Genomic DNA, 27,061 nt, shown 5'->3' on the forward strand with positions numbered 1-27,061 from the left:
TTTTACCCATTTCTCCTTGTGAAAATGTAAAATCTGGGGCTAAAACATTATTTTTGTGGTAAAAATGTAATTATTTTTTCTTCACTACCCAATGGTATAAAATTCAGTGACACACTTGTGGTGTCAATGTGATCACTGCACCCCTAGATTAATTCATCAAGAGGTGTATTTTGTAAAATAGGGTCACTTATGAGGTGTTCTGCTGGTCTGGCACTTCAGGACTCTCCCATTGGGTCATGGCAGGTGCAAACCATAACAGTAAAATCCGCACTATAATATGGCGCTCCATCCCTTCTCAGCTTTGTACTGTGCCTGAAAAATATTTCCCGTTTACATGTAGGGTATTGCGCTCTCAGAAGACATTTTAACAACAAATCAAGATCCATTTTTTCCTAATAGCCCTTAGAAAAATTAAAAATTTGGAGCCAAAAATATTTTTTTCTTCATTTTCTTTCTGTAAAGCACATGGGGGTTAAAGGTGATCACCACATGTATGGATACAATCTGTGAGCGGACTAGTTTCCAAAATTGGGTCATATGTGGGGGGTTTTGACAGTGTTTAGGCACACCAGGGGTTCACCAAACACGATGACACTTGCACACAATTCCATGAAAGTCTGCGTTCCAAAATGGCACTCCTTCCTGTCTGAGTGGTGCCATGCTCCCAAACAGTTGTTTTCCCCCATATATGGGGTATCGGTGTATTCAGAGAAAATTGCAGAACAAACTGAATGGTGCAATTTCTCTTGCTACCCTTATGAAAGTGCAAAATGTGGGGCTAAAAAAACATTTTTGTGGGAAAAATGTGTTTTTTTTATTTTTACCTCTTAACATTATAGACTTCTATGAAGCACCTGGAGTTTCAAGTTGCTCACCACATATGTAGATAAGGCCCCTTTCACACATCAGTTTTTTGCCATCAGTCACAATCCGTCAAATTTAGAAAAAAAAAACGGATCCGGCGACTGATGCCGCCGGATCTGTTTTTTTCTCATAGACTTGCATTAGCGACAGATTGCGAAGGATGGCCTCATGCTTCATCCGTCGTTCGCCAGATCCGTCAAAAATTGTTTGTCCGGTGACAGACAAACTAACGTTTTTTGTGTACATCGAAAAAATCTGTCACCGTCCGTCGTTTGCTAGAATGGGAGCCTATGGCGCCGGATCCGTCAAATGACGGAATCTTGCGTTTTAACTGAGCATGCTCCAATCCAATTAGCCAGATCCGCTAGTCGGATCCATACAAAAAACGAATCTGTTGCATCAGTTTTTCACAATCTGTGACGGATCAGTCGATCCAACGGATTGTGACTGACAGCAAAAAACTGATATGTGAAAGGGGCCTAAGTTTCCGGAGGGGTCTAGTTTCCAAAATAGGGTCACTTGTGAGCAGTTTCTACTGTTTAGGCTCTCAAAACGCAACATGACGTCCGCTAATTGTTCCAGCAAATTTCATGTTCAAAAAGTCAAATTACACTACTTCCATTCTGACCTCTGCTGTGTGCCCAAACATTGGTTTTCCCCCACATATTGGGTATCGGTATGCTCAGAAAAAATTGCACAACAGATTTTGGGGTCTAATTTTTCCTGTTACCCTTGAAAAAATAAAAAAATTGGGTCTAAATACATTGTTTGTGAGAAAGTTAAACGTTCATTTTTTTCTTCCACTTTCCATTAATTCCTGTGAAGCACCTGAATGGATAATGAACTTCTTGAATGTGGTTTGAACACCTGGAGGGGTGCATTTTTCTATTGGTGTCACTTGTGGGTATTTTCTCTCATATAGACCCCTCAAAGTCAATTTAAATGTGATGTGGTCCCTTCAAAAAATGGTTTTGTAAATTGTGAGAGAAAAATGAGAAATCGCTGGTCAGCTTTTACCCCTTATAACAAAAAAATTCTGTTTCACAAATTGTGCTCATGTAAAGTACACACATGGAAAATATTATTCATTAACTATTTTGTGTGACCTAATTCTGTGATTTAAAGGAATAAAATGAAAATGTTTGAAAATTGCAAAATTAAAAAAAAATGACACCGAATTTCCAATATTTTCACAAATAAATTATCAAAAAGTACAATAGGTCACGAGAAAACAGCTTCAGAATCTGCGGGATCGTTTGAAGCGTTCCAGATTTAATACCTCATAAAATGACACTGGGCAGAATTGTAAAATTTGGTCTGGTCAGGAAGGTGAAAACAGGCTTGGGGGTGAAGGGGTTAATTTCCATTCACTTTTTAATTACCTTTTTTCCATTTTTGCTCGGCAGTATGATGACTACCTTTAGCAGCCCATGATTACGTCGGGTTGCCATGACTACCATTGTTAGCCCCCTTCCTCTATTAGCCTTATAAATGCTGCAATCACTATTGATTGCAGCATTTCAAGGGTTAAACAGCCGATCATGCGGGCATAGCTTCTGTGCTCACGCGATCACCAGGACGTACCAGTTCATCCACTTGCGAGAACATATTGCAAAATAGGACACACAAGTATGTCCAATGTCAGGAAGGGGTTAATAGTCATATACTTCGCAAATCAGGCCTTTATGAAAGAGTGGTCAAGAAGAAAGCCATTTTTGAAAGTAAGCCAAAAGAACTCACGTTTGCAGTTTACAAAAAACTATGTAGGGAACACAGCTAACATATGGAATAAGGTGCTCCGGTCAGATGAGAACAAAGTAATTTTTTTGGGGCTAAATGCAAAACTATGTGTAGTGGAAAACGAATACTGCACATCACCCTGAAAACACCATCCCCATGGTCACACATGGTGGTGGAAGCATCATGCTGAAGGGATGCTTCTCTTTAGCAGACAGGGAAGCTAAGCTGTACAGCGTTGATGGGAAGATAGATGGAGTTAAACACAAGGCAATCGAGGAGGAAAACCTGCAAAAGACTTGAAACTGGGGAGTAGCAGGACTATGAACCTAAACATTCTGTCAGAGCTACGGTGAAATGGTTTAGATCAAAGCATATTCATGTGTTTGAAAAGCCCAGTCACAGTCCAGTCCTAAATCAGATTTAAAATCTGCAGCAAGACTTGAAAATTGCCATACACATCTCACTGAGCTCGAGCTAATTTGCAAACAAGAATGGACAAACATTTCAGCCTCCAGATGTGCAAAGCTGGTAGAGACATTCCCGAAAAGACTTTCAGCAATAATTGCAGCGAAAGGTGGTCCTACAAAAGCACTGACTCGGGGGGACTGAATACAAATGTACGTCACAATTTTCAGTTTTATATTTTGAAAATAATTAGAAAACCATGTATGATCTCCTTTCACAAATACTTGCTACTTTGTATTGGTGTATCACATAACATTCCAATAAAATGTATTTAAGTTAGTGGGTATAATGTGGAAAAATTAACGGGCATGAATACTTTTTCACAGCACTGTATGTATGGTGCACAGAGTGTGAAACATGTAAATGCAGAAGATGAGCTTTTGTCTGGTAGTTTTAGAAACCTCTGCTAAGTGTAAATCAACTTGCTACCTACATGTGACAGGTTTACTTTTTCAAGGCACTGTCTGGGATGCATCCTTGTTTGCTCACATTTATGCGCGGTCATGAAGGGCATAGAAAATAAGTGTAGCACAGCACTGCTTGATATCAAATCTACAATAGGCATCCTTTACAGTGTGGAAATTAGAATAAATTTCTACTGAAGTACAGCTTGCAAAACTGTGTGTAAGGAGTGCAAGTGGTATAAAAGAAAGACGTAACAGATGTAAGACACCAAGAATGTAGTTAACAATCTCACAATTAAAGGGGTTGTCCAGTCCAAAACGATAAGTCTGCAGTCACTCTGTGCAACTGCAGACTTATGAATCCCCCCAGTGCGCGCACTGTGCGCTGCGGGGATTCGCCGGTTTCCGAGCCGGGACCGGAGGATATGTATGAGTTATGCCTGCTCCTGGTCAGTGGGCATCTGCTCCATATTGAGCAAGGCTTTGCCCAGTCTAGTGACGCGGCCAGCCAGTGGGTGTTGCAGACTAGAGGCTACAGCTGACTAGAGGGCACGGCCTCGCTCCATACAAGTGTATGGAAATGAGGCCATGACCACTGGCCAGAAGTATGTATAGCTAACTCATACATACTCTACGGTCCAAGGTCTGAAACTGGCTACTCCCTGCAGAACACAGTGTCTGCACTGCGGGAATTGATAAGTCTGCAGTCACACAAAGTGACTGTAAACTTATCGATCTGGACAGGACAACCCCTTAAATGTATTTGTTCTCTTTATGAATTTTGGTACAAGACAACCAAAACTGTACTGGGACCTTGTTAGGTCATTGTTTTGTACAGTATATAGCGCGCTTTATTTTTTTTGGTAAAATCCTCCTAATATGCTTCTGCCACTTTGGAATACCCCCTCTTCTACCCTAAAGCATCAATAAACTAGCACCATAGAGCTAACACATTATCCCACGCCACATCTTTACAGCACCAGGGACGTTTTGCTTTGTTTTCAATGTTTTATTTATTGAGAATCATAAGATGGTTGACATCACCAAACAAGGAATCAATTAGGGTAAACTCAAAAAACAGAAGAGGCATAGAAACTTCACTTTTTTAAAAGCCATTCAAGTCTCAAAGGAATAAATGACATCTAGTAAAGTACCTAAAATGCCAGGAATAAGAAATAATTGCCTCTTTCTATTAACAAATAAACCAAATAAATTTGGTTAACTGAAGCTCTGGGGACCAGGGAAGTTTTAATATTAATAATCATTTCTTATTTTCAATCGTCCAAACCTGGGTGCATCTTACAATCCGAAAAATATGGTATACATACAGTGCGTGCGTGTGCGTGTGTGTATATGTATATATATATCACACCACACACACACACACCCACACCTCAAAGAAATAAAAATAAAGGGGACACTTAATCAGCATAATATAACTCAAAGAAAATCAAACTTCAGCAAAATCAAACTGTCCACTTAGGAGGCAACACTGTTTGGCAATCAATTTCACATGCTGCTGTGCAATTGGAATAGACAACAGATGGAAATTATTGACAATTATCGAGACACACTCAAAGGAGTGGTTCTGCAGGTGGGGACCATAGACCACATCTCAGTACCAATGCTTTCTGGCTGATGTTTTGGTCACTTTTGAATGTTGGTTGTGCTTTCACACTCGTGGTAGCATGATACGGCCTCTACAACCCTCACAAGTGGCTCAGGTAGTGCAGCTCATCCAGGATGGACTCATCAATGCGAGCTGTGGTAAGAAGGTTTGCTGTGTCTGTCAGCGTAGTGTCCAGAGGCTGGAGGCGCTACCAGGAAACATGCCAGTACACCAGGAGACGTGGAGGGGGCCGTAGGAGGGCAACAACTCAGCAGCAGGACTGCTATCTCAGCCTTTGTGCAAGGAGGAACAGAAGGAGCATAGCCAGAGCCCTGCAAAATGATCTCCAGCAGGCCACAAATGTGCATGTATCTGCACAAATGGTTAGAAAAATACTCCATGAGGATGCTCTGAGTGCCCGACGTCCACAGATGGGGGTTGTGCTCACAGCCCAACACCGTGCAGGACGCTTGCATTTGTCACAGAACACCAGGATTAGCAAATTCACCACTGGAGCCCTGTGCTCTTCACAGATGAAATCAGGTTCACACTGAGCACACGTGACATACATGACAGTCTGGAGATGACGTGGAGAGTGATCTGCTGCCTGCAACATCCTTCAGCATGACCGGTTTTGGCAGTGGGTCAGTAATGGTGTGGGGTGGCATTTCTTTGAAGGGCCGCACAGCCCTCCATGTGCTTGTCAGAGGTAGCCTGACTGCCATTAGGTACCGAGATGAGATTCTCAGACCCCTTGTGAGACCATATGCTGGTGCGGTTGCCCCTGGGTTCCTTCTAATGCAGGACAATGCCAGACCTCATTTGGCTTTATTGTGTCAGCAGTTCCTGCAAGATGAAGGCATTGAAGCTATGGACTGGCCCGCCCGTTCCCCAGACCTGAATCCGATTGAACAAATCTGGGACATCATGTCTCGCATCATCCACCAACATCACGTTGCACCACAGACTGTCCAGGAGTTGGCGGATGCTTTAGTCCAGGTCTGCGAGAAGATCCCTCAGGAGACCATCCACCTCATCAGGAGCATGCCCAGGCATTGTAGGGAGATCATACAGGCACATGGAGGCCACACACACTACTGAGCATCATTTCCTTTTCTTGTGGCATTTCCACTGAAGTTGGATCAGCCTGTAACATCATTTTCCACTTTGATTTTGAGCATCATTCCAACTCCAGACCTCTGTGGGATATTAGTTGTGATTTACGTTGATCATTTTTAGGTTTTATTGTTCTCATCACATTCCACTATATAATGAATAAAGATTTACAACTGGAATATTTCATTCAGTGATATCTAGGATGTGGGATTTTAGTGTTCCCTTTATTGTTTTTGAGCAGTGTATATACATACATACAGTTGTGTGAAAAAGTGTTTGCCCCTTTCCCGATTTCTTATTCTTTTGCATGTTTGTCAAACTTTAATGTTTCAGATCATTAAACACATTTAAATATTAGACAAAGATAGCACAAGTAACCACAAAATTTAATTTTTAAATGAAGGTCTTTATTATTAAAGGAAAACGAAATCCAAACCTACAGGGCCCTGTGTGACAAAGTGATTGTCCCCATTAGAAAAAAAAATTAACTGTAGTTGATCACATCTTTGGGAAGCGGAGTTCAAATTACCTAGCCACACGCAGGTATCGCTGCAAGTCTCATCAAAATATTAAAATAGCTGATCGATAAATGGCGTAACAAGAAAAAAATCAAACCGCCAGAATTATGTTTTTTTGGCTGCTGCAACATTGCAATAAAATGCAATAAGAGGAGATCAAACTATTGTATCTACACCAAAATGGTATCTTTAAAAACCTCTGCTCAGGACGCAAAAAATAATCCCTCATACAACCACAATTCACAAAAAACAAAAACTCTACGGGTCTATGAAAATGGTGACATAAGCAAACTTTATTTTTCCTCCAAATTTCCGAATATTATTTCTCCTCTTAAATTTCTAAGACCCTATACCTGTTCAATATCTGCATACTTGTACTGATCTGGAAAAACATATTTCCAGCAAAAAGTGGGATGAACCACCTGACTTAATGATCATCTATCTTAATGGGAAAATCTGTACTCACTTAGGCTGCTTTCACACATCAGGTTTTTTGTTTCAGGCTAAATCCGGCTCTTACGTGAAAAACCGGAATCGGAATAGTGTAAAACCGGATCCGGTTTTCCCCCCATTGACTTGTATTAGCGCCGGATTGCACCGGATGGCCCAGCGTTCCTTCCGGTTTGATGCCGGATCCGGCTTACAATCGATTTCGGCGTCTGGAAAAAACGTCTACTGTAACGTTTTTTGTCTGCGGCGAAAAAGCCGGATCCGGCCTTTCCGGCTTTTCTCGGCAATGCATGTCTATGGACGCCGGACAGCGCCAGATCCGGAAAATGGCGGATCCGGCGGCCTGATCCGGCTTTTTACACTGAACATGCTCAGAAACTATGGGCCTGCCCCCAGGACTATATATAAAGCAATGCCATTGAGGCCTTCACTCACTTCCAGCCATACTGCCAGCCAGAGAGACCACAAGAGAGACACTCCCTGCCAAGACAGAAGAACAAAGGAGCCAGAGAGCGGAGCCAGCAACAAACCTGCCACAGAGGCCTGCCAGCTATAACCTGCCACAGAGCCCAGCCAGCTCTCCTGCCACAGAGGCCTGCCAGCTAAGCCGTACCAGAGCAGACATGTCTTTTTCTGGGAGCCCTCCTCCCCGTCGGCAGCGCACTGAGGTAAATGTTTTTTTGGGGTTTTTTTGTAAATTCTTTATTTAAAGTAAAGACTGGAAACTTTACATGCATTTTATGTTAGAGTAAGATAACCATAACCGTTTCGATAATAACATAAGCACATCCAGACCAACATCATTGGAGAATGGTAGGCAAGAAAGAGGTGGAAAGGGGAGTGGGAAGGAAGGACAAGGGGAGGGGAGGGTGGTCTGAGGGGTAAGGTCTAGGGGGGAGAAATTAGGAAAAAGGAGGGGAGAACAGTAAACATAACAGTTCAAGTACACGTGAATATATTACTCAAAAACAAGCAGTACGGTAGCATACATTCTCAAAATAGCAAGGACAGAAAAATAACAGTATTAGGACGCATCGGATCGAAATATTCTCCAGGGGAGCCAATTCGATACAAAACGTTCATGAACATGCGCTTCCCAACTTGAGAGTTCCTCTAGTCTATAAATATGGTCAATTTTATTAAACCACTCACCTAGCGTTGGGGGGGACTCACTCTTCGAGTGAGTAGTTATTAAGTGCTTTGCCGCACTAAGCATTAAGGGGAGAAGACCATGTTTGGAGGGTCTAAAGTTATTTGTCAGAGAGAATAGCCTCAACGGCTAATAGGTTGGTTTTGATTAGTTTTAGCTTTTTAAACGTTGAGTTTATTTCCTCCCAGAAATTTCTGATCATAGAACAATCCCAGAATATGTGTGCATGGTTCCCTTGGGTGGCCCGGCACCGCCAGCACAAGTCAGAGTCCGACAAACCGAGATGGTGGAGCTTGACCGGTGTCATATGCCATCTGGTTAGTATCTTATATGAATTTTCCTGCAGCAGGATACATCGGGAGAAACCCAGAGCAAACTTCAACATCTTTGAGATCTGATCGTCTGAAAAAGTAAAATTAAGTTCAGATTCCCAGGAATAAATAAAAGAGGGTTTATAGAGTTGAGAAGGGGTAATGAGTCGGGAGTACATGCGGGATATAACTTTATATCTAGCTGAACCCGATTTAAGCATGAGATCTAGCCATGACCAATTGGACCTATGTGGGAACCGCTCTCTGAATTGTGTAAGAATACGTTTAGTATGGTGTTCTTGTAAAAAATTTCTTGGGGACGTCATAGCGTTACTAGGCCAAATATTGTTTTTAAGAGTTTTGCCCTCGTAAAAACTAGTAAGGGAGTCCATAGGGAGCTTCGACCATAAATTATATGAGTCCTCGAAGTTAGGGTTGACTAAATAAGGAATAACTGCAATAGGAGTTAAGGATGATGGGAATGATTCTGGTGGTAGTTCGTTCAAAATGGAACGTCTAATATGTAGGGTAGCTAAAGTTATTTCATCCAGACCCAACGAAGCCGTTGGTTTTGAACGCGACCACAAGAATGGAATTCCCCCATTGTCCAACAGAGCTACATCTATCATGTCTAGTATACCTTTCTCGAGGCTAATTGTAATTCTCAGCCATCTACTAAAATGTATAGCTTTGTAATAGATATAGGGGTCAGGTAATCCTAAACCACCGCATGAGATGGGGTATGTTAACAGTTTAAAAGGTAGTCTAGCTGGTTTATTTCTCCATATAAATTTAGATATTAAGGACCTTATATTTTTGAAGAAAGTGAGGGGGAGGCGAATGGGTACCATACTCATACAGTACAATAATATAGGCATAATATGATATGATATGTCCTATCCACGATAAAGTGGGTAGATTATACGATTTCATCAACACATCTAGTTTCTTTAGTAAGGGTGAAAAGTTAGAGCCGAATAGGTCCATGGGGTCCCTGGTGATCCAGACACCCAAATATTTTATGGAGGATGTGGACCAAGAGAAGGGGGTTATTTTACGCAAATTAGATAGCTGAAAGTCCGATAATGTAATGTTGAGTGCTTCCGATTTACTATTGTTAATTTTAAAATTAGATAATTTGCCAAAATAGTTAAGTATATTGAGGATAATGGGAAATGCTTTAAAAGGATTAGAAATGAGGAAAAGCAGGTCATCCGCGAATGCCAAAGTTTTTATTTCCAATCTACCTATCTTTAATCCCTGGACCTGGTCCTCCTGTCTGATTCTCTGTATTAGTGTTTCGATAACTAATATAAACAAAGAAGGGGACAGGGGACATCCCTGCCTGGTACCGTTATTAATATTAAAAACATCAGATAAAACACCATTCACCCGGACTCTGGCAGTGGGAAAGGAGTACAGGGAAAAGACCGCTGTAATAAACTGGGGAGGAAAGCCAAACCTATGCAAGACCCTCTCCATATATCTCCAGCTTACTCTATCAAACGCCTTCTCGGCATCAGAAGATAGAAGGGTCAACAGTAGATTCCGCTTTCTAGCATACATTATGGATTGGAGAACTTTAGTTGAATTATCCTTGCCCTCCCTTCCTCGCACAAAACCCGCCTGGTCCGAGTGAATCAATCTGGGAAGTATGTTACTTAGTCTAGTCGCTAAGAGTTTTGCCCATAGCTTCGTATCTGTGTTGAGGAGGGATATAGGTCTACAGCTAGAACAGAGATTGGGATCTTTACCCTCTTTTGGCAACACTGTGATAAAAGCTTCTAAGGCTTGTTTCGGGAGGGGTTGCCCCACCAGAAAAGAGTTAAATAATGTTACTATATGGGGTAGTAGGGATTTTATTAATTTTTTATAGTAAATGATGGGGAGACCATCAGGGCCCGGGGCCTTCCCGTTAGGAATGTTAGATAGAGTTTCCAATACCTCTTCAGGAGTAATTGGGGCCGTTAAAGAAGAAATGTCATCTGAAGACAATGAGGGAAGTCTCAAAGAGGAAAGGAAGGTGTCTATTGTTTCCAAGGCTGTCCCGGGCTCTCCCATGTCCCCCGGTACATCTAGATTGTAAAGATTCTCATAAAATTGTTTAAACTCTTTAGCAATGTCTTTGGTCTCAGAAATAATTGGGCCATTCGATCTTTTTAATTGTGTGATGAAAGTACGCCCACTACGCTTTCTCAGGAGAGAAGTCATAAGTTTGCTCCCTCTATTGCCATGAAGGTAGAACTTCTGTTGGCTTCTCATATAAATCTTGGCTGAATGTATGTTCAAAAGATCTTTCAAGGATCTTCTAAGTGAAATGAGTTCTGTCTGGGTTTTATCTGTCTGAGAGCGTTTGTGCATCCTTTCCACAGAATTAATCCGGTGTAGAATAGCCATTACCTCTTTGGACCTTTCTTTTTTCAAATACGAGCCCAAGGCTATGAATTCTCCTCTCAGGACAGCTTTATGTGTCTCCCAAACCAGGGGCATGGGAGTGCCCGGAAGACAGTTCTCTTTAAAGAAAAGATTGATGGAAGTTGAAAACTTAGTCACATAGGAACTGGTACCTGGCAAAGTTTAGTTTAGCGTCCAAGTAAATGAAGTAAGGGGAAGTGATTTAATGTTCATCTCTTAGAAAATCAGGGCGTGATCTGAAAGGGATATAACGTCTATTTTCGCGGATTTCACCAGATGGAGGTGGCAAGATTGAGTTAGGAAGTAGTCTAGTCTATGATAATTATTATGAGGTGAGGAATAGAAAGTGAAATCTTTAGTCGACGGATATAGCGTTCTCCATGGGTCAATTAAGTTTAAGGATTGTAGGTTAATATGTAATTTTCTTAGTGCTTTTTGTGAAATAGAAGATTTCCCTGAAGAGGAATCTATCGCTGGGTTGAAAGTAACATTGAAGTCCCCTCCTAATATTATGATCCCTTCTTTGAATAATCTAAGGGTGTTCAATACTTGGCATAGCCAACCGATTTGATTTTGATTTGGGGTGTAAATGTTACAAAGGGTAACTTTTGTGTTGGCTAATAGCCCTTTTATCATTATATATCTCCCATCGGCATCTGACAGGGTATTTTCCAAAGTAAAAGGAACATTTCTTTTGAATGCTATACTGACTCCTCTTGAGGCAGTGGTACCAGTGTTATGATACCATGTGGGGAATTGTGTTCTTGACATATCAGGGGTCCTATCTTTTTTAAAATGGGTTTCCTGAAAAAATACAATACTAGAATTTTTAGATTGTAGAAATCTCATCAGTTGCCCTCTTTTCCTTGGCGAGCGCATGCCCTTCACATTATATGAAGCCACCACTAAGGTGGCTGATTTTGAGACGCTACCGGTCATGAGTTATAAAAGAAAGAAGGGGGACATCGGCACACGTGTACTGAACAAACAAAATAATCATAACTACAATAAGAACATTATTGGGGAAAAAGTATAACATATAACCATCAAAAATCCCATCTGTGGCGGAGGTTGGGGTCCAAAACATCCTCCTAAAACAGACAGGACAGTCCATTGCAGGCGCACAAGCGGCAAACCGGATATCAACATTTACTACCAATAAAATCTATAATAAAGGCAATGTAAAGGAAAAATTCGTTGACCAATCGAACTTTAAACTATGCCCGATCCGATCACAGCAGAAAGATCGGGTCTATCTGTCGATCGAAGATAAGGAGCAAAGGTGACACATAAGCAACTCAAGGAGGTGGTTTCTTTTTAGTTCCAGCTTTGCCTTGTTTCGGGGATGCAAGTCTCTTGGTTGGAGACCATTCGCCATGATCCAACAAGGGGCGGAGACTGGAAGGAACATTTAGCATCATATCCAGAGGCAGCCATGAAGGGACATCCACTGCCTCGATGTTGAATGTAGACCAAACTTTGGTGAGGTCATCTGGATGGCAGATTATAGCTTGCTTTCCTCCACCATGTATAGCCAGGCCAAAGGGAAATAACCATTTATATAATATCTTGTTCGTACGTAGTGTGTCAAGAAGAGGCTTTAGAACCCTTCGTTTGGCGAGAGTCGATGGTGCCAGGTCTTGATATAGCTGGATGGATGAACCTTCATAGGATAAGTTTTTATTATCTCTGGAAGCATTTAAAATTGCCGAGGTATCCAAGTAGTTCAGAAGGCCAGATATCACATCCCTCAGGGGGTCTGTTGGTTTAGGTTTAGGCCTGAGCGAGCGATGTATCCTCTCAATGACCATTTGATCACATCTTTCTTGGGATAGTAATAATGCAAATATTTCTTTGGCTGATTTTTCAAGTATCATTAGAAACGCTTTCAGGTATCCCTTTAATTCTGATATTTTTTCTACGGCTCCAGTTTTCTTGATCCTCTATAGATAGAGATACCATGTTTAATTGAGATTTGTGGAAGTCCAAATGGTCTTTTATTTTGTTAGAGTGACTTATGATAGAAGATTGAGTGGCTTCTAGGGACTCAACCCTGTTGCCAATTTGCTGAATATCTGCTCGCAGGCCGGAGACTTCTGCAATCAGTGGTTTCATAGCTTGAATTAGTGCCTTTTTAAGGAAAGATTTTGAGATTCCTCCAGAGTCCGTATGTGTAGTGTCACTTCCTGAAGCTTCATCGCTTGAATCAGAGTCGTCGACATGTTCATGTACTGCGGTATTAGAGTGAGAGATCTTATGGGCAGACCGGGTTAGCGAGGGCTTATGTTTCAGGAATTTCTCCATATCACTTTGTTTGTCTTGTTTAGTAGCAGAGAGAGAAGATTTGCGGCGCTCCTTATGAAGTTTAACCATTCTATCTAAATGTAGCGCTCGCTTTAAAGATCACCACATGTGCGCCAGCATAACGTTTAGGTCATCATGTTGGAGGTTGTAGGTGAATAGAGCTGTACAGTGTCACAGTTTGAACAAAGAAGAAGATTGTCACCAAGTTGTCTTAAGTGGCAGATTAAAAGGAAGAATAAGTTGTAGATCCTTTATGCCACCATTAGATGGCGGAATAGTACCATAAAGTAGCTTCTTTATTGCTGGCTACTATAGGCTGCGTTCATAGAAGTTTTTATCACTATTAGTGTGTGAAGTGGCAATTCGAGCAGCAGGTGTCGCTCTTGTGATAGATTAATATTATGGTAGGCATCCAATAAAAAAGAAATAAAAGAAGGAAAAAAAAAGAGAAAAAACTAAATAAAATAAAACTAAAGAGGTCTTGAGCACAGGGGTCCAGAGCAAAAGAGAGGAAGTCACAGTAGATTTATGTATGTCTTTTCTGGTTGTGAAGGAGTTAACAGTTCAGCCAACCGTGACTGGCCTCCTACAGAGAAAGGCTCTTATCTTATGGGACTCCTGTGGGGGGGGGGGAAACACTCCTAGAGGTATTTCTTTGCTTCAGACCAGATGGAAGTGGAGGGGCCCGATGTGTTGGGTCTCTTCCTGGTTATTGTGTAGCAGCCCAGTGCACTGGCAGCTGCAGGAGGGGAGGGGAAGATAGCACCGACCTCATGAGGGGTCCGGGGTGAGGTCTGGAATGGAGGGGGGGGCGCCGCACTGATCACCACCTCTCGCCTCCAGGCAGCAGCAGGAGAGAAGGCACAATAGTGAGCAATGGAGTGGGAGCGGCCTTAGGCTAAGTGCAGCTGATAGGGACTTCTTCCCGCACTTTGTGAGAAATCCAAGATGGTGCCGAGTTTGGCGGGAAATCCCCAGGACCTTCACCTCCCTCTCGGAGACGTGCCGTCCCACCAAGATAAGTGCTGGGCTAAGAGGGGCTCAGAGCGCCGCTATGGACGGTGAGCCCACCCAGCGGTTTTGCTGACAGGTGAGTCTGTTTTCTTTATTAGACACCGCAGGCAGGGAGCAGCAGCCTGGGCACAGCAGCGACAGACAAGCGCACAGAGCAAAGCAGAAAGCAGTGGATCCCGGGGGACGCCAATGCAGGTAAGCGGTGAGCCGTATGAGCGATGAGCTGAAGTGGGGGAGTGTGGAAGGGGCAGCTCGTACCTCCTTGGAGCCGCTGTGGTTTGCTGCGCTCCCGGCCCGTGGGTTATCCGAGATGGCGGTGTCTCTATCCCTTCTCCCTCTCTCCTCCGAGGTCTGAGGGTCCCACGCTGGGGTAAGGTGCACCACTTGTCGTCAGGTTCTTCTAGGAACAGTCGCAACGTTATTATCTGTCTGAGGAGCTAATAGTATCGCTGTGGGGCTAATAAATTCACTGGGAATCTAGAGCCATGCAGGAGCTCCTGAGAAGTGCTTCTGTTCCCTCTCGCAGCTAGGTCACGCCCCCCGAGGTAAATATGTTTTTAACATAATTTTGCTCTCTTGCTCCCTCGCTGTCTTGTGGGTGTGTGTGTGTGTGTGTGTGTGTGTGTGTGTGTGTGTGTCTGTGTGTATGTGTGTGTGTATGTGTGTCTGTGTGTGCATTTGTGTATGTGTATATTAATGTTTTTTGTCATTTTGCATCTTTGTAGGAAGCTGCTGCCATAGTCCAAGAGGTGCTCCCCGAAGAAGAGGGAAGGTGTGGAGAAAGACATGGAGAGGGATCACAATTGGTATGTTTCTTTCATGTATTGTGGAACCACAACCTAACACTACACACAACACATAACACTAGATACTTACAGATAGAACACAACACATACAAACTGATACATTCAGACATCACACAACACATAAAAAACTTATCATTATAGATATCACATGACACACAGCACATAGAAAGGCTACCTACAAGCACATAACTTTTATGTTATTTTTCTTCTAGAGTTCGGATTCTGGTGCTCAATCGAGAGGTCCTTCCAGTGGCTCCCAGGGTCGTCGGCGTGAGAGTCATGGCGGCCGTCGTCGTGTAAGCATTTTTTTTTTGGGGAGGTTTTCTATGTTTACAATTTTGTGTTAATTTATTTTTCCCTTTTTTATAACAGGTTTCGCAGCTGTCTCTCTCGCTCCTTCTCAAGAACAATTGCTTTCAATCGATTCGCCTCCACGATGAAATCCACGTTGTTCTGCAGAATCTTCGCAATAATGCCGTCCATCTTGCTCCTCTCAAACCTGTCACAGATGGGCTGTAGGAACACTGTATATATAGTTTTCAGCGGGCCAATCACATTTTTAGCCTTTCAGGGGGCGTTTTTAGAAACCGGATCCGTCAAAAACCGGATGAAAAACCGGACGAAATGGATGCCAACCAGATGGGACGGATCCGGTTTCTTGCCGGATCCGGACACCTGATCTGGCTAAAAACTGGATCCGTCTCATCCGGTTTTTGCAAAATACGCCGGATCCGACGCTGGGGCGCGACGCCGGAACCGGCATGCGGCGAAAAACCTGATGTGTGAAAGCAGCCTTAAGGTGGAATTTAACCATGAATTGAGAATATTAAGAATGAATGATCAGTCCTGAAGGAGAAAAAAAGCAGATTTCTCTAATAAAATAAAGTTTAGGATTTTCAAGTATCAGTATTGATTACTGAAAAAAATAATATAAAACAAGTTACTTTTTCAATTCCCATATAGAACATATGTGTTATATGTACAAATGGCTTTCTCCGCCTTCATTTGACCAGCTGCTGCTCAGCTTCTACTACTCAACGGGGTTTTGGAGAACCCCAGGTTATAAAATACCCAAAGATATAATGTTAAAAAAGTTGTTCTTGTTTAGAAATCTTTATTACAGGATATGGCCACGTTTCCTAAAAGAGAACCATTTTAAAAAGGAAAGGAGAACAAATGCACAGCTGCATATAAGGGCATGTTCTATCACCACTCTACCACTGAAAAGTTAGGATTCGGAAGACTTAACAAGTTAAATGAGAATTAAAATTGGTGAACAACACCAACAATCTCAAGGTTACAAGTCCATCTCCAGAAATCTTGATGTTCCTTTGTCCACGGTGCACAACATAAATCAGGAACTTTACAACTCATGGCACTGTAGCTATTCTTCTTGGACATGGATGGCAAAGAAAAATTGATGAAAGGTTGCAATGCATGAATGTTCGGATGGTGGATAAGCAGCCCCAATCAAGTTTAAAAAGAAATTCCAGCTGTCCTGCAGGCTTAGGGTGCATCTATGTCAGTGTGAACTATCCGTGAACTATCCGTCCACATTTGAATAAAAAGACACGCTTTGGCATGATACTCAGGAGGACCCCACTGCGGACACAGAGACATAAAAAAAGTTAGGCTGCAGTTTGCCAAAAAGTACATAAGCCAAAATACTTCTGGGAAAGCGTCTTGTGGGTAGATAAGATCAAGATATAACTTTTTGGTAAAGCACATCTGTCAAGAATCATTAAGGGATTTCATGGCAGCTCTGGGTCTGCTGAAATGTATATGATGTTTTTTCCTTTTGGTTCAGCAAGAGTTAATGTCAGTCTCTTGCTGGCAGTTCTTTTAGGATGGTCAGCTGATGCTGGTTGGTAACCACTCCCACCTCCATTTAAATAGCCACATGACCCATCAGCTGATTGTCTGTTATAGAGTTCTTCTATGCATACCAGTGAGGGGAGTGGAGCTTTCCTGTGGTGGTGGTATTGCTGCTGAGGGAGTTCAGATTCCTGGTGCTGTTTTCTCTGCTGCTGTGGAGCTTAGCAGCAGAGCCTTAACTTTTTACCTTTTTTTTTTCCATCTGTCCCTCATTTGTCTCTTCCCCTGTGTGTTTATCAGCAGTGGAGAGGCTAGCGTTCTTGCCAGGCCAGTGCACTAGCCAGGGTACATTGATGAGACAGGGACTAGGAACGTGATGGCGGTGGAGGGAAGGACCACCATAGGGCATTAGGGGAGCTTACGGACAGGCACCGGTTGGAGTCAGGTGGTGTCCCATCCCTTGCTCCCTCCCTAGGACCATCCTCTCCCTTTTTCAGCCCGTCAATTTATATGCCGAGTTGTCAGCCGGACTTACTCATGTCCATGACAACATCATTCTACTGTTTACCAAAAACAGAATGAGGCCTACAAAGAAAAGAATATAGTACCTACAGTCAGATACGGTTGATTTTCAAAGATGTTTTGAGGTTGTTTTGCTGCCTCTAGCACTGGGTGCCTTAACAGTGTGCAATGCATCATAAAATGTGAAGATTACCAAAGGATTTTGGGTCACAATGTAGTGCTCATTGTCAGAAAGCTGAATTTGCATCCTAGGTCATGTGTCTTCCAGCAGGACAATGGCCCCAAACATACTTTAAGAAACACACAGAAATGAAAACAAAGTACTGGAGAGTTCATAAGTGGCCAGCAATGGGTCCAGACCTAGATTGAACCACTGTGTAGAGATCTTAAAATTGCTGTTTAGAGAAGTCACCCTTCAAATATGAGAGACTTCGAGAAGTTTGCAAAAGAAGAGTGGTCCAAAACTTCAGTTGAGAGGTGTCAGAAGATTGTTGATGTTTATAAGAAGCAACTGCAGTTTTTTATTTAAAAGAGTGTGCAACTAAATATTAAGTTGATGGTGAGAACAATATTGTCTGGCCCATTTTGGGGGGCTTGTATGAAATTATGTCCAATTTGCCTTTTTTCTCCTCTTTTTGTCTTGTTCCAATGCACACAAAGGAAATAAACATGTTTATAACAAAATGTGTAACTGCTATCATTTTCTGGGAGAAATACATCAGAGACCATGACTAGTGACATATAAGGTAAACATAAATATTGCGAGATTGTCCTGTATCTGAAATAGGAAGATTAGATCGTAAGCCTGACTGGGAACTGACGGGAGTGGTGACAATACCTGTATAATGCTGTGAACTGGAAGTTATTCAAGCAGTATAACTAGGTTAAGAAATCTAGTATGTCAGGTGTAAAGGTGAGCCAATATAGTCCAATATCACTTGTTATCTGTTATGCTATGGTACATAAGCATTTCTAAATATGGACATAAAAATCATATCCTCGACAAGGTAACAGCCATTTATACCAGGCATGCAAATAAACAAATGAAGGAGGACAGAGAAGGTGAATGAACAGATATGTACATATCTAGATAGTTCTGATGCTTCTTTACATGTATAATGTATCTAGCTCAGTCCCAGACACTTTTCTCTTTGGCCAGTGGTGCGCTTGCGGGCCTGCCTACCCCTCATTTGTATCCCTCAGTTGTGTCAGCTCCCATGTGTCAAGCCAGGGCAGGGAGATGACCAGCGTGCGACGCAAAGGGAAGGGGTGAGGGAGCTGGTAAAGAGGAGCCCTGACTGTAGGGAGAAGGGGAAGTTTGTCACCCCCTCAACACTCACCATATGCTGACACCTGCGCTCCCTATCCGAAGGACAGCGTGCGACGTCGGACAGTGAGAATAAACTTTTTTTTTTTATTTATTATTATTTGTAACATTAGATCTTTTTACTATTGATGCTGCATACACAGCATCAATAGTAAAAAGTTGGTCACACAGGGTTAATAGATGCGTTAACTGAGTGCGTTACTCCGCAGTCCGTTAACGCTGGCATTAACTCTGTGTGAGCGCTCAGCGCTGACTGCAGGGCAGTAAAGCAGCGGCCATTTCGCTGCCAGACTATGGCTGTTGCTGACTGGTCGTGGCAATGGTCGTGGGCGTTTTGCCACGACCAATCAGCGACTTGGATTTCCATGACAGACAGAGGAAGCGACCAATGAATATCCGTGACAGACAGAAGGACAGACGGAAGTGACCCTTAGACAATTATATAGTAGATTCTCCTTTATACTGCACTATATGGTGACACTTCTTGGCTTTACGTTGATTTACATCATTTATCCATTATTTATCTTGTAGTCTTACAAGTAAAGGTTTGCTTATTACGAATTGATATTTTGAACTTAGCTGGTTATTGCTGCCACTATAAGCTGTGTACAGTGGGTACGGAAAGTATTCAGACCCCTTTAAAATGTTCTAAAATGTTCACTCTGTATCATTGCTGCAGAAATTCTGTTGTAACCTTGACCAGATCTGTGCCTTGCCAAAATTCTGTCTCTGAGCTCCTTGGCCAATTTATTTCATCTCATGATTCTCATTTGTTCTGACATGCACTGTGAGCTGTGAGATCTTATATAGACAGGTGTGTGCCTTTCCAAATCAAGTCGTATCAGTTTAATTAAACAAAGCTGGACTCCAATGAAGGAGTAGAACCATCTCAAGGAGGTTCACAAGGAAATGGGCAGCATGTGACTTAAATATGAGTGTCTGAGCGAAGAGTCTGAATACTTATGACCATGTGATATTTTAGTTTTTCTTTATTAAATTTGCAAAAAATTACTACATCTGTGTTTTTCAGTCAGGATGGAGTGCAGAGTGTACATTAATGAGAAAAAAAAAGAATTTTTTTGAATTTACCAAATGGCTGCAATGAAACAGAGTGAAAAATTTAAAGGGGTATGAATACTTTCCGTACCCACTGTATGTACCTTTTTAATAATTCTTAATAAAGTTTTGTTATTTAATTGCAACCTTGATTATGTGGTTTTTCCACATGTTTTCTATATGATATATGTTATGATGATGTTTAACCTTCAACTATTGTTCTTGCTAATTGAGTATTTTTTGGAATTTTTTCATTAATTTATACATAATACTGTGCAATACTCATACAAGTTGTTCATTTATGGATCTTATGTATACATAAAGTCAGACAGGAGATTGCTAAAGGTAAAATGTAAAGCAATCATTCCATTAATCTCATTAGTGACTCAGGTGCCTCAAGCCATCGTTTCCCAACTGCTAATCCCATTGTGTGGCTGGGGATAGTAGACCCAATGAAGCCGTTACAAATCTTTATTCATTACATAGTGGAATGCGCTAAGAAGAATAAAACAATTATCTATGTAAATCAAAAGGAATATCCCATGGAGGTCTGGATTTGGAATGCTGCTCAAAATCAAAGTGGAAAATCAAATTACAGGCTGATCCAACTTCAGTGGAAATGCCTCAAAAAAAGGAAATAATGCTCAGTTTTGTGAGTGACCTCCATGTGCCTGTATGACCTTCCTCCAACACCTGGGCATGCTCCTGATCAGGTGGCGGATATTAATCCGAGGGATCTCCTCACAGACCTGGATTAAAGCATCAGTCATCTCCCAGTCTGTGGTGAAATGTGGCGTTGATGGATGGATCAAGACATGATGTCCCAGATGAGCTCGAATGGATTACGGTCTGGGGAAAGGGCAGGCCAGTCCATAGCATCAATGCTTTCATCATGCAGGAACTGCTGACACTTCAGCCAAATGAGGCCTAGTATTGTCATGCATCAGAAGGAACCCAGGGCCCACTGCACCTACATATGGTTCCATCATTGGGTCTGAGGATCTTATCTGGGTACCTAATGGCAGTCAGGGTACCTCTGGCTAGCACGTGGAGGTCGGTGTGGCACTCCAAAGAAATGCCTCCCCAAACCATTACTGACCCACTGCCAAACCGGTCATACTGGAAGATGTTGCAGGCAGCAGAAAGTTCTCTAGAATCTGTCACATGTGCTCAGTGTGAACCTGCTCTCATCCATGAAGAGCACAGGACACCAATGTCAAATCTTCTAAACTTGGTGTTCTCTGGCAAATGCTAATCACCCTACACAACGGTGTTGGCCTGTAAGCTCAACACCCATTTGTGGACGCTGGGCCCTCATACCACCCTCAGAGTCTGTTTCTGACAGCTTGAGCAGACACATGGATGTTAGTGGCATTCTAAGGGTCATTTTGCAGGGCTCTGGCACTGAACCTCCGGTTTCTCCTTGCTCAAAGGAGGCATTAGCAGTCCTGCTGCTGGGTTGTTGCCTTCCTACGGGCCCCTCCACGACTCCTGTACACTGGCCTATCTCCTGGTATCTGCTCCATGCTCTGGACACTTTGCTCACAGACACAGCTACCCTTCTTGCCACAGCTCGCATTGCTGTGCCATCTTGGATGAGCTGCACTACCTGAGCATCTTCTGTGGGTTGTACAGTAGAAACCATCTCATGCTACTGTACTTCTATGGGTGAGAGCAATGTCAAAATGCAAAAGTGACCAAAACAACAGCCAAAAAGGATGAGAACAGAGAAATGGTCTGTAGTCACCCCCTACAGAACCACTCCCTTATAGGGGTTGTCTTGCAAATTGCCTAACAAAAAAAAAAGTTTCTGCAGGCAGGTGCCAGCCGTGGCACGTGCTCTGCAGCATATTTGCATGTTTTATATGCCAATAATATATTTTATTTAAAAAATCAATTTGAAAATGGCGCCTGCAGTGCCTGCACAGTAGCAGCTATTGGTGTCTATAGCAGTGATCTGATAGCTGCTACAGCGCATGCGCTGGTGGTGCCATCTTACTGAAGAAGAAAAAAAAATCCTCCTCCAAGACGCAGTAGCAGCTCGGAGATAGCCGAGAGCTGCTGCTACGCAGGCGCGGGTAGCGCCATCTTGGAGGAGGAATTTTTTTTTCTTCCCAAGCGGGGATCACAGCTATGGACATGATTAAAACATGTAATTGTGTTGTAGAGCAGGTACACGGCTGGCAACTGCCTGCAGAAGGTTTTAATATATATATATATATTATATATATATATATATATATATATATATATATATATATATATATATATATATATATATATATATATATATATATATACACAGATATTCATTATGCAAACTAGGGGGCAAGTCACGGAGGGATCAAGACGTATTTCATCAACCAATATATCATTGTAATCAATATAAGGGCGCAGACCTAACACTGTAGGTCAATGTACACAATCTTACTGAAAGGTTCCCTTTAAAAGGTGTTGTCCAATAATTGGACCACTTTTTAAATTATGAAATCACCTTGTAAAACAAAATTAACAGTTACTCCCCCTACAGTGCCAATGCTGTTCCACCGATGTTGGAGGACAGTCTGCCAGGGTTCGTGTGACACGGTTATGCCACAAGAATCCTGTAGGTAATCAGTGGCCGCTTTTGGGCTCTGCGGATGCTCTCACCTCAGATGAATGTAGGACAAGCAGAAGAAATGAGAGCACAGAAGCAGATTAGCAGTTGCTGATTGTCGGGAGGCCCCAGCGCAGACACTATAGCTGCACTGGTGCAGAAAGAGTATATATTCTTTTTTATTTACTTCACAATGGGGACTACTTCTTTCAAATAAAGAGATTCACCAAGTGAACAACTTCTTTAAAAACATTAACTAAAGCTGACATTCTGCGCATTGCAATCTGCATAATGAGCTAGATATAAAGATTATATCCAAACTCTTTAATATGGATCCCCCCCAAAAAACAGGGATAATAAGGGAGGGAATAGCTCGTTTCATTTTGGCTGGTCGTTTTCTATTTGAAATGCAGAAGCAGTTGCCAGTTAATCTGAGTCCATAATTATTAATTATTCTTCCAATAACTAAGTTCTTATTTGAAAAACGGAGAAGTCAGCATTGACATGGTCACAATGCAAGCAAAAAAGGAAACAACGTGTATTTTATATTGCATGATAAATGGGTGTATGAAAACAGTTGTTTCCCTAAGAAAAAACAGTGTGACCAGGGGATGTACTGTTTTGCTGATAACAGAAGTTTCCAGCAAAATTACATATGCCCACCTACCAATCAATGATGATGCCCTGATTTTCATCCATAGTGCTGTTTTGTCAGTGCTGTCCAGTCTGACTTTACCCTAAAAGTCTAGATATTAGGCCACTTTATCATTTCATCAAAACAAATATTTCAGAAGCCTGGAATGAACTTACAAAATAAATGTCCGTCACAGGCACCTCATCATCTTCCTCAGATCGTTGACTGCCTGTTTCTTCAACCAGACAAGTCCTCCCAGAACAGCCTGAGGCCTCACTGTAAAAGGGAAAAAGCTGCAATGAATTGATCACGGCGAAAAAAAAAATCTTACCTTGGGTATATAGTTTGTTTTTTCTTATTTCTTTTTTCTTTTTCTTAGTCCTCTAGAAGAATATTTTTATGCAATTTTTGGTGCAAATATCTTTATTTTGGTAATTTCATACCCGTGCTTTTCCTTTTCTGGTTGAATCACAGTATCACATTGTCTGGGCTCCATCTCAACTGTAATCTGCTGAACATCTTCTACTCGTGTCTCCTCATAGGTCCTAGACAGAAACAAAGAATGAAACAACACTCCACTTATACTTAAAGCGAACCTGTCACCCCCAAAATCGATGGTGAGGTAAGCTCACCGGCATCAGGGGCTTATCTACAGCATTCTGTAATGCTGTAGATAAGCCGCCGATGTTACCTGAAAGAGGAGAAAAAGACGTTAGATTATACTCACCCAGGGGCGGTCCCGCTCTAATGGGCGTCTCAGGTCTGCTCCGGCACCTCCTATCTTCATTCCATGACGTCCTCTTCTGGTCTCCGCGCCGCTGCTTCGGCGCAGGCGTACTTTGTCTGCCCTGTTGAGGGCAGAGCAAAGGACTGCAGTGCGCAGGCGCCGGTAAGGTCAGAGAAGCCCGGCGCCTGCACACTGCAGTACTTTGCTCTGCCCTCACCAGGGCAGACAAAGTACGCCTGCGCCGAAGCCGCGGCGCGGAGACCAGAAGAGGACGTCATGGAATGAAGATGGGAGGCACCGGAGGAGACCTGAGACGCCCATTTGACCACAGCGGGACCGCCCAGGTGAGTATATTATAACCTTTTTCTCCTCTTTCAGGTAACATCGGGGGCTTATCTACAGCATTACAGAATGCTGTAGATAAGCCCCTGATGACGGTGAGCTTACCTCACCATCGATTTTGGGGGGTGACAGGTTCCCTTTAATGTGGAACTGATGAGAGTACTAGTGTTGCAGGTAATAATACAGGGGGGAAAATAAGTATTTGATTTTCAATTTTGCAAGTCTTCCCACCTACAGAGAATGGAGAGGTCTGTAATTTTTATCATAGGTACATTTCAACTGTTAGAGACAGAATCTAAAAATAAAAACTAGAAATTCTAAATTGTATGATTTTTAACTCCTTTCCGACCTTAGGGCTGGTACTTCCCGACCTGAGATGCACTGGTACGTCATTGCTAAACTGAGGCACTGTGACAGTTGTCGCAGTGCTCTCATTCATCTGCAGTCGCCATCTTAGAGCTGGACATATAGCAGTGTCATCTTGGGGAGGGGGGTGACGCGGCCCGTGCAACTACGATCACTACGATTGCCCGCCATCCCCCCCTTCCCGATTGGAACCCTCTGCAACAGCCAATTGTAGCGTTTCCCAGTGTTTCAGGCAATGGGATTGCCTGAAACACCAATGCCCAGCCTAGGATCGGTGCTGTAAGACACCATGGCCAGTTCTGATTGGGGCGATTGACGGTGACATCGATTGCACAGCGATTTGACCTGGTAGTGACCGCCCTGTAATTCCTCATTCTAGCTGCGGATTTGTACAGGCAGTCACTCTGTCCCTCTGTGCGCCGTGCTGGGCCTTGTGATATCACAGGCTTCTATGGCTTCACAATTGCTTCTGCTGCTGCCTGCTCCTGCTGAAAAGAAGAAATAAGAGTTCCTGATCCCTGATCTTTCCTAATCCACCCCAATCCCCGTCTCACGCCTTTTACACCCCCTTCCCTTCTGACAATCGCTAATCAGTACTTGATTGCTCTATTTTTGGCAGTTTTTTTCTTTTTCGTTCTGCAGCCAACAAGCGTTGATCAATGATGCATATCACTAATCAAAGTCCTTGCTCGCTGTTTTCCAGGATTTTTATTCTGTCCCTGTCCATCTCCCCACCCCTTTGCATCACCTCCATGTGTACATCCAGCAGCTGCTGAGCGTTGATAAGTGACGCAAATCACTGATCCACACTCATGCTCTCTGTATTCCACAATTTTTTTCCCCTTCCTTTGCACCACTCAGTGTGTGTTTCCTGCAGACGCCGGTCAGATGTACATCACTAATTAGCATCCACACTTGCTTTAGGCAAGGACTATTTTGCTTTCCCTTTTTTTGTTTTCTTTTTTTATCTCCTTTGTGCAAGACATCCGTGCATGCGTCCTAAAGCTGTAGAGCGCTGGTCAGTGGCGAACACCACTGGACGGTTTCCAGCTGTGTTTTTTTTTGTCAAATAAGAATACAGTAAAACATGATTTAGATTAGTTCATGGGATTAGATTAGGGACAGTAAAAATATACTGTAGTAATCGTCGTCTACTACAGAATTTTTTTTCCGAATCATCTGTGCATCTGTCGAACAGCTGTCAAGCGCTGATTATTGACGCACATCAGTGATCAACCTCCGGTTGTTGGGGTAAGAAAATAATTTGGATTAGGGATAGTAAAAAATATACTGTAGTAATTAACATCTACTACAGTATTTTTTACTGAACTGAGTTAGGGTTAGACTCCGAGCACATGGAAAAAAAAAAATCACATTGGTGTGCCTGTCACTGGGAGATTGTTAATTATTGTCGATCCTATCCTACATGTCAGTTAACTACTCCTGTTTTCACTTCTGCAGTCCCCTAGTCCGTTACCCATTATAGAGGTCCCAAGTGAACGGATTGCCATGGACCTTGTACGGCCCTAGTTAAGTCCGTCAAAGGCCACCAATACATGTTGGTGGTCATGGACTATACAGTACGGTCCCCGGAGGCAGTTCCACTGAGGAACTCCTCAGCCAGCAGTATAACCAAGAAAAACTCCATATTTTCTCTTGTACGATCCTTGCTCTGGGAGATACTAACGGACCAAGAAACGCCGTTCATGTCCAAGGTAATAAGAGTTATGCAAGACCCTCCCAGATTACCCAACTCAGGACATATGTGAATCGTCCGCAGATGGATGGCCTAATGGAGAGGTTCAACAAAACCTTGAAATTTATGCTGAAGGTGGTCATGGAGAATGATGGCTGGGACTGGGATTGCCTATTACCGTACCTACTGTTCTCCATTACAGAAGTCCCACAGGCCTCTATGGGATTCTCGTCATTCCAGCTGTTATAGGGACGGCACCCTCCGAGACTTCTGAACATTGCAAAGAAGACCTGGGAAGAGTAGGTAACACCCCATCGAAGCATTAAACATGTGGCCCAGATGAAGGACAGGACCGCGAGGGTGATGCCGATTGTGAGGGACAGCCTCCTTCAAGCACAATATGCCCAGGCAAGGATCTACAATCGGTTGGCGAGACAGATAGTTTAGCCCTGGAGACTGGATGTTAGAGTTGATCCCCACAGTGAAAAGTAAGTTTGTTGCCAAGTGGCAAGGGCCTTATGAAGTGGTCAAAAAATTGAGTGATGTCAACTACATGGTCCACCAACAATGGAAAAGAAAGCAGTACTAGGTGTACCACATTAACATGCTCAAAACTATGGCAAGATAGGGAACTGGTGGAAGCGACGTGCCTGAGGGCCAATTTTGAAGCCAGAGTCAAGGATGTCACAGTGGCAGACACTGTCACGGGCTCACAAGCAACAATGCAGAGAGCTGTTTCAGCAGAATTGGGACCTGTTTTGGGAGTTGCCAGGTTGTACCCAAGTTGTTGAGCTTGAAATCCTGACGGAATCCC

General features: G+C 42.8%; 1 protein-coding gene across 8 annotated transcripts in view; it reads right to left on the reverse strand.

The window, feature by feature from the left end:
• Window positions 1-27,061, reverse strand: part of PIP5K1C (phosphatidylinositol-4-phosphate 5-kinase type 1 gamma) — a 291,197-nt gene that overhangs the window by 39,046 nt on the left and 225,090 nt on the right. For 4 of the 8 annotated variants that reach the window (XM_077253750.1, XM_077253725.1, XM_077253742.1 and 1 more), the window contains 2 exons: window positions 23,560-23,661; window positions 23,293-23,392 (listed from right to left, as the gene is read on the reverse strand). In XM_077253750.1, the coding sequence (XP_077109865.1) occupies window positions 23,293-23,392; window positions 23,560-23,661 (202 nt within the window). Of the gene's footprint in view, window positions 1-8,598; window positions 8,719-16,252; window positions 16,769-23,292; window positions 23,393-23,559; window positions 23,662-27,061 lie in introns of those variants that run through there. The other 4 variants (XM_077253733.1, XM_077253690.1, XM_077253716.1 and 1 more) reach the window with 4 other exon arrangements.

The sequence above is a fragment of the Ranitomeya variabilis genome, chromosome 1 (genome assembly GCF_051348905.1).
Source record: "Ranitomeya variabilis isolate aRanVar5 chromosome 1, aRanVar5.hap1, whole genome shotgun sequence".
Taxonomy (NCBI): Eukaryota; Metazoa; Chordata; class Amphibia; order Anura; family Dendrobatidae; genus Ranitomeya; species Ranitomeya variabilis.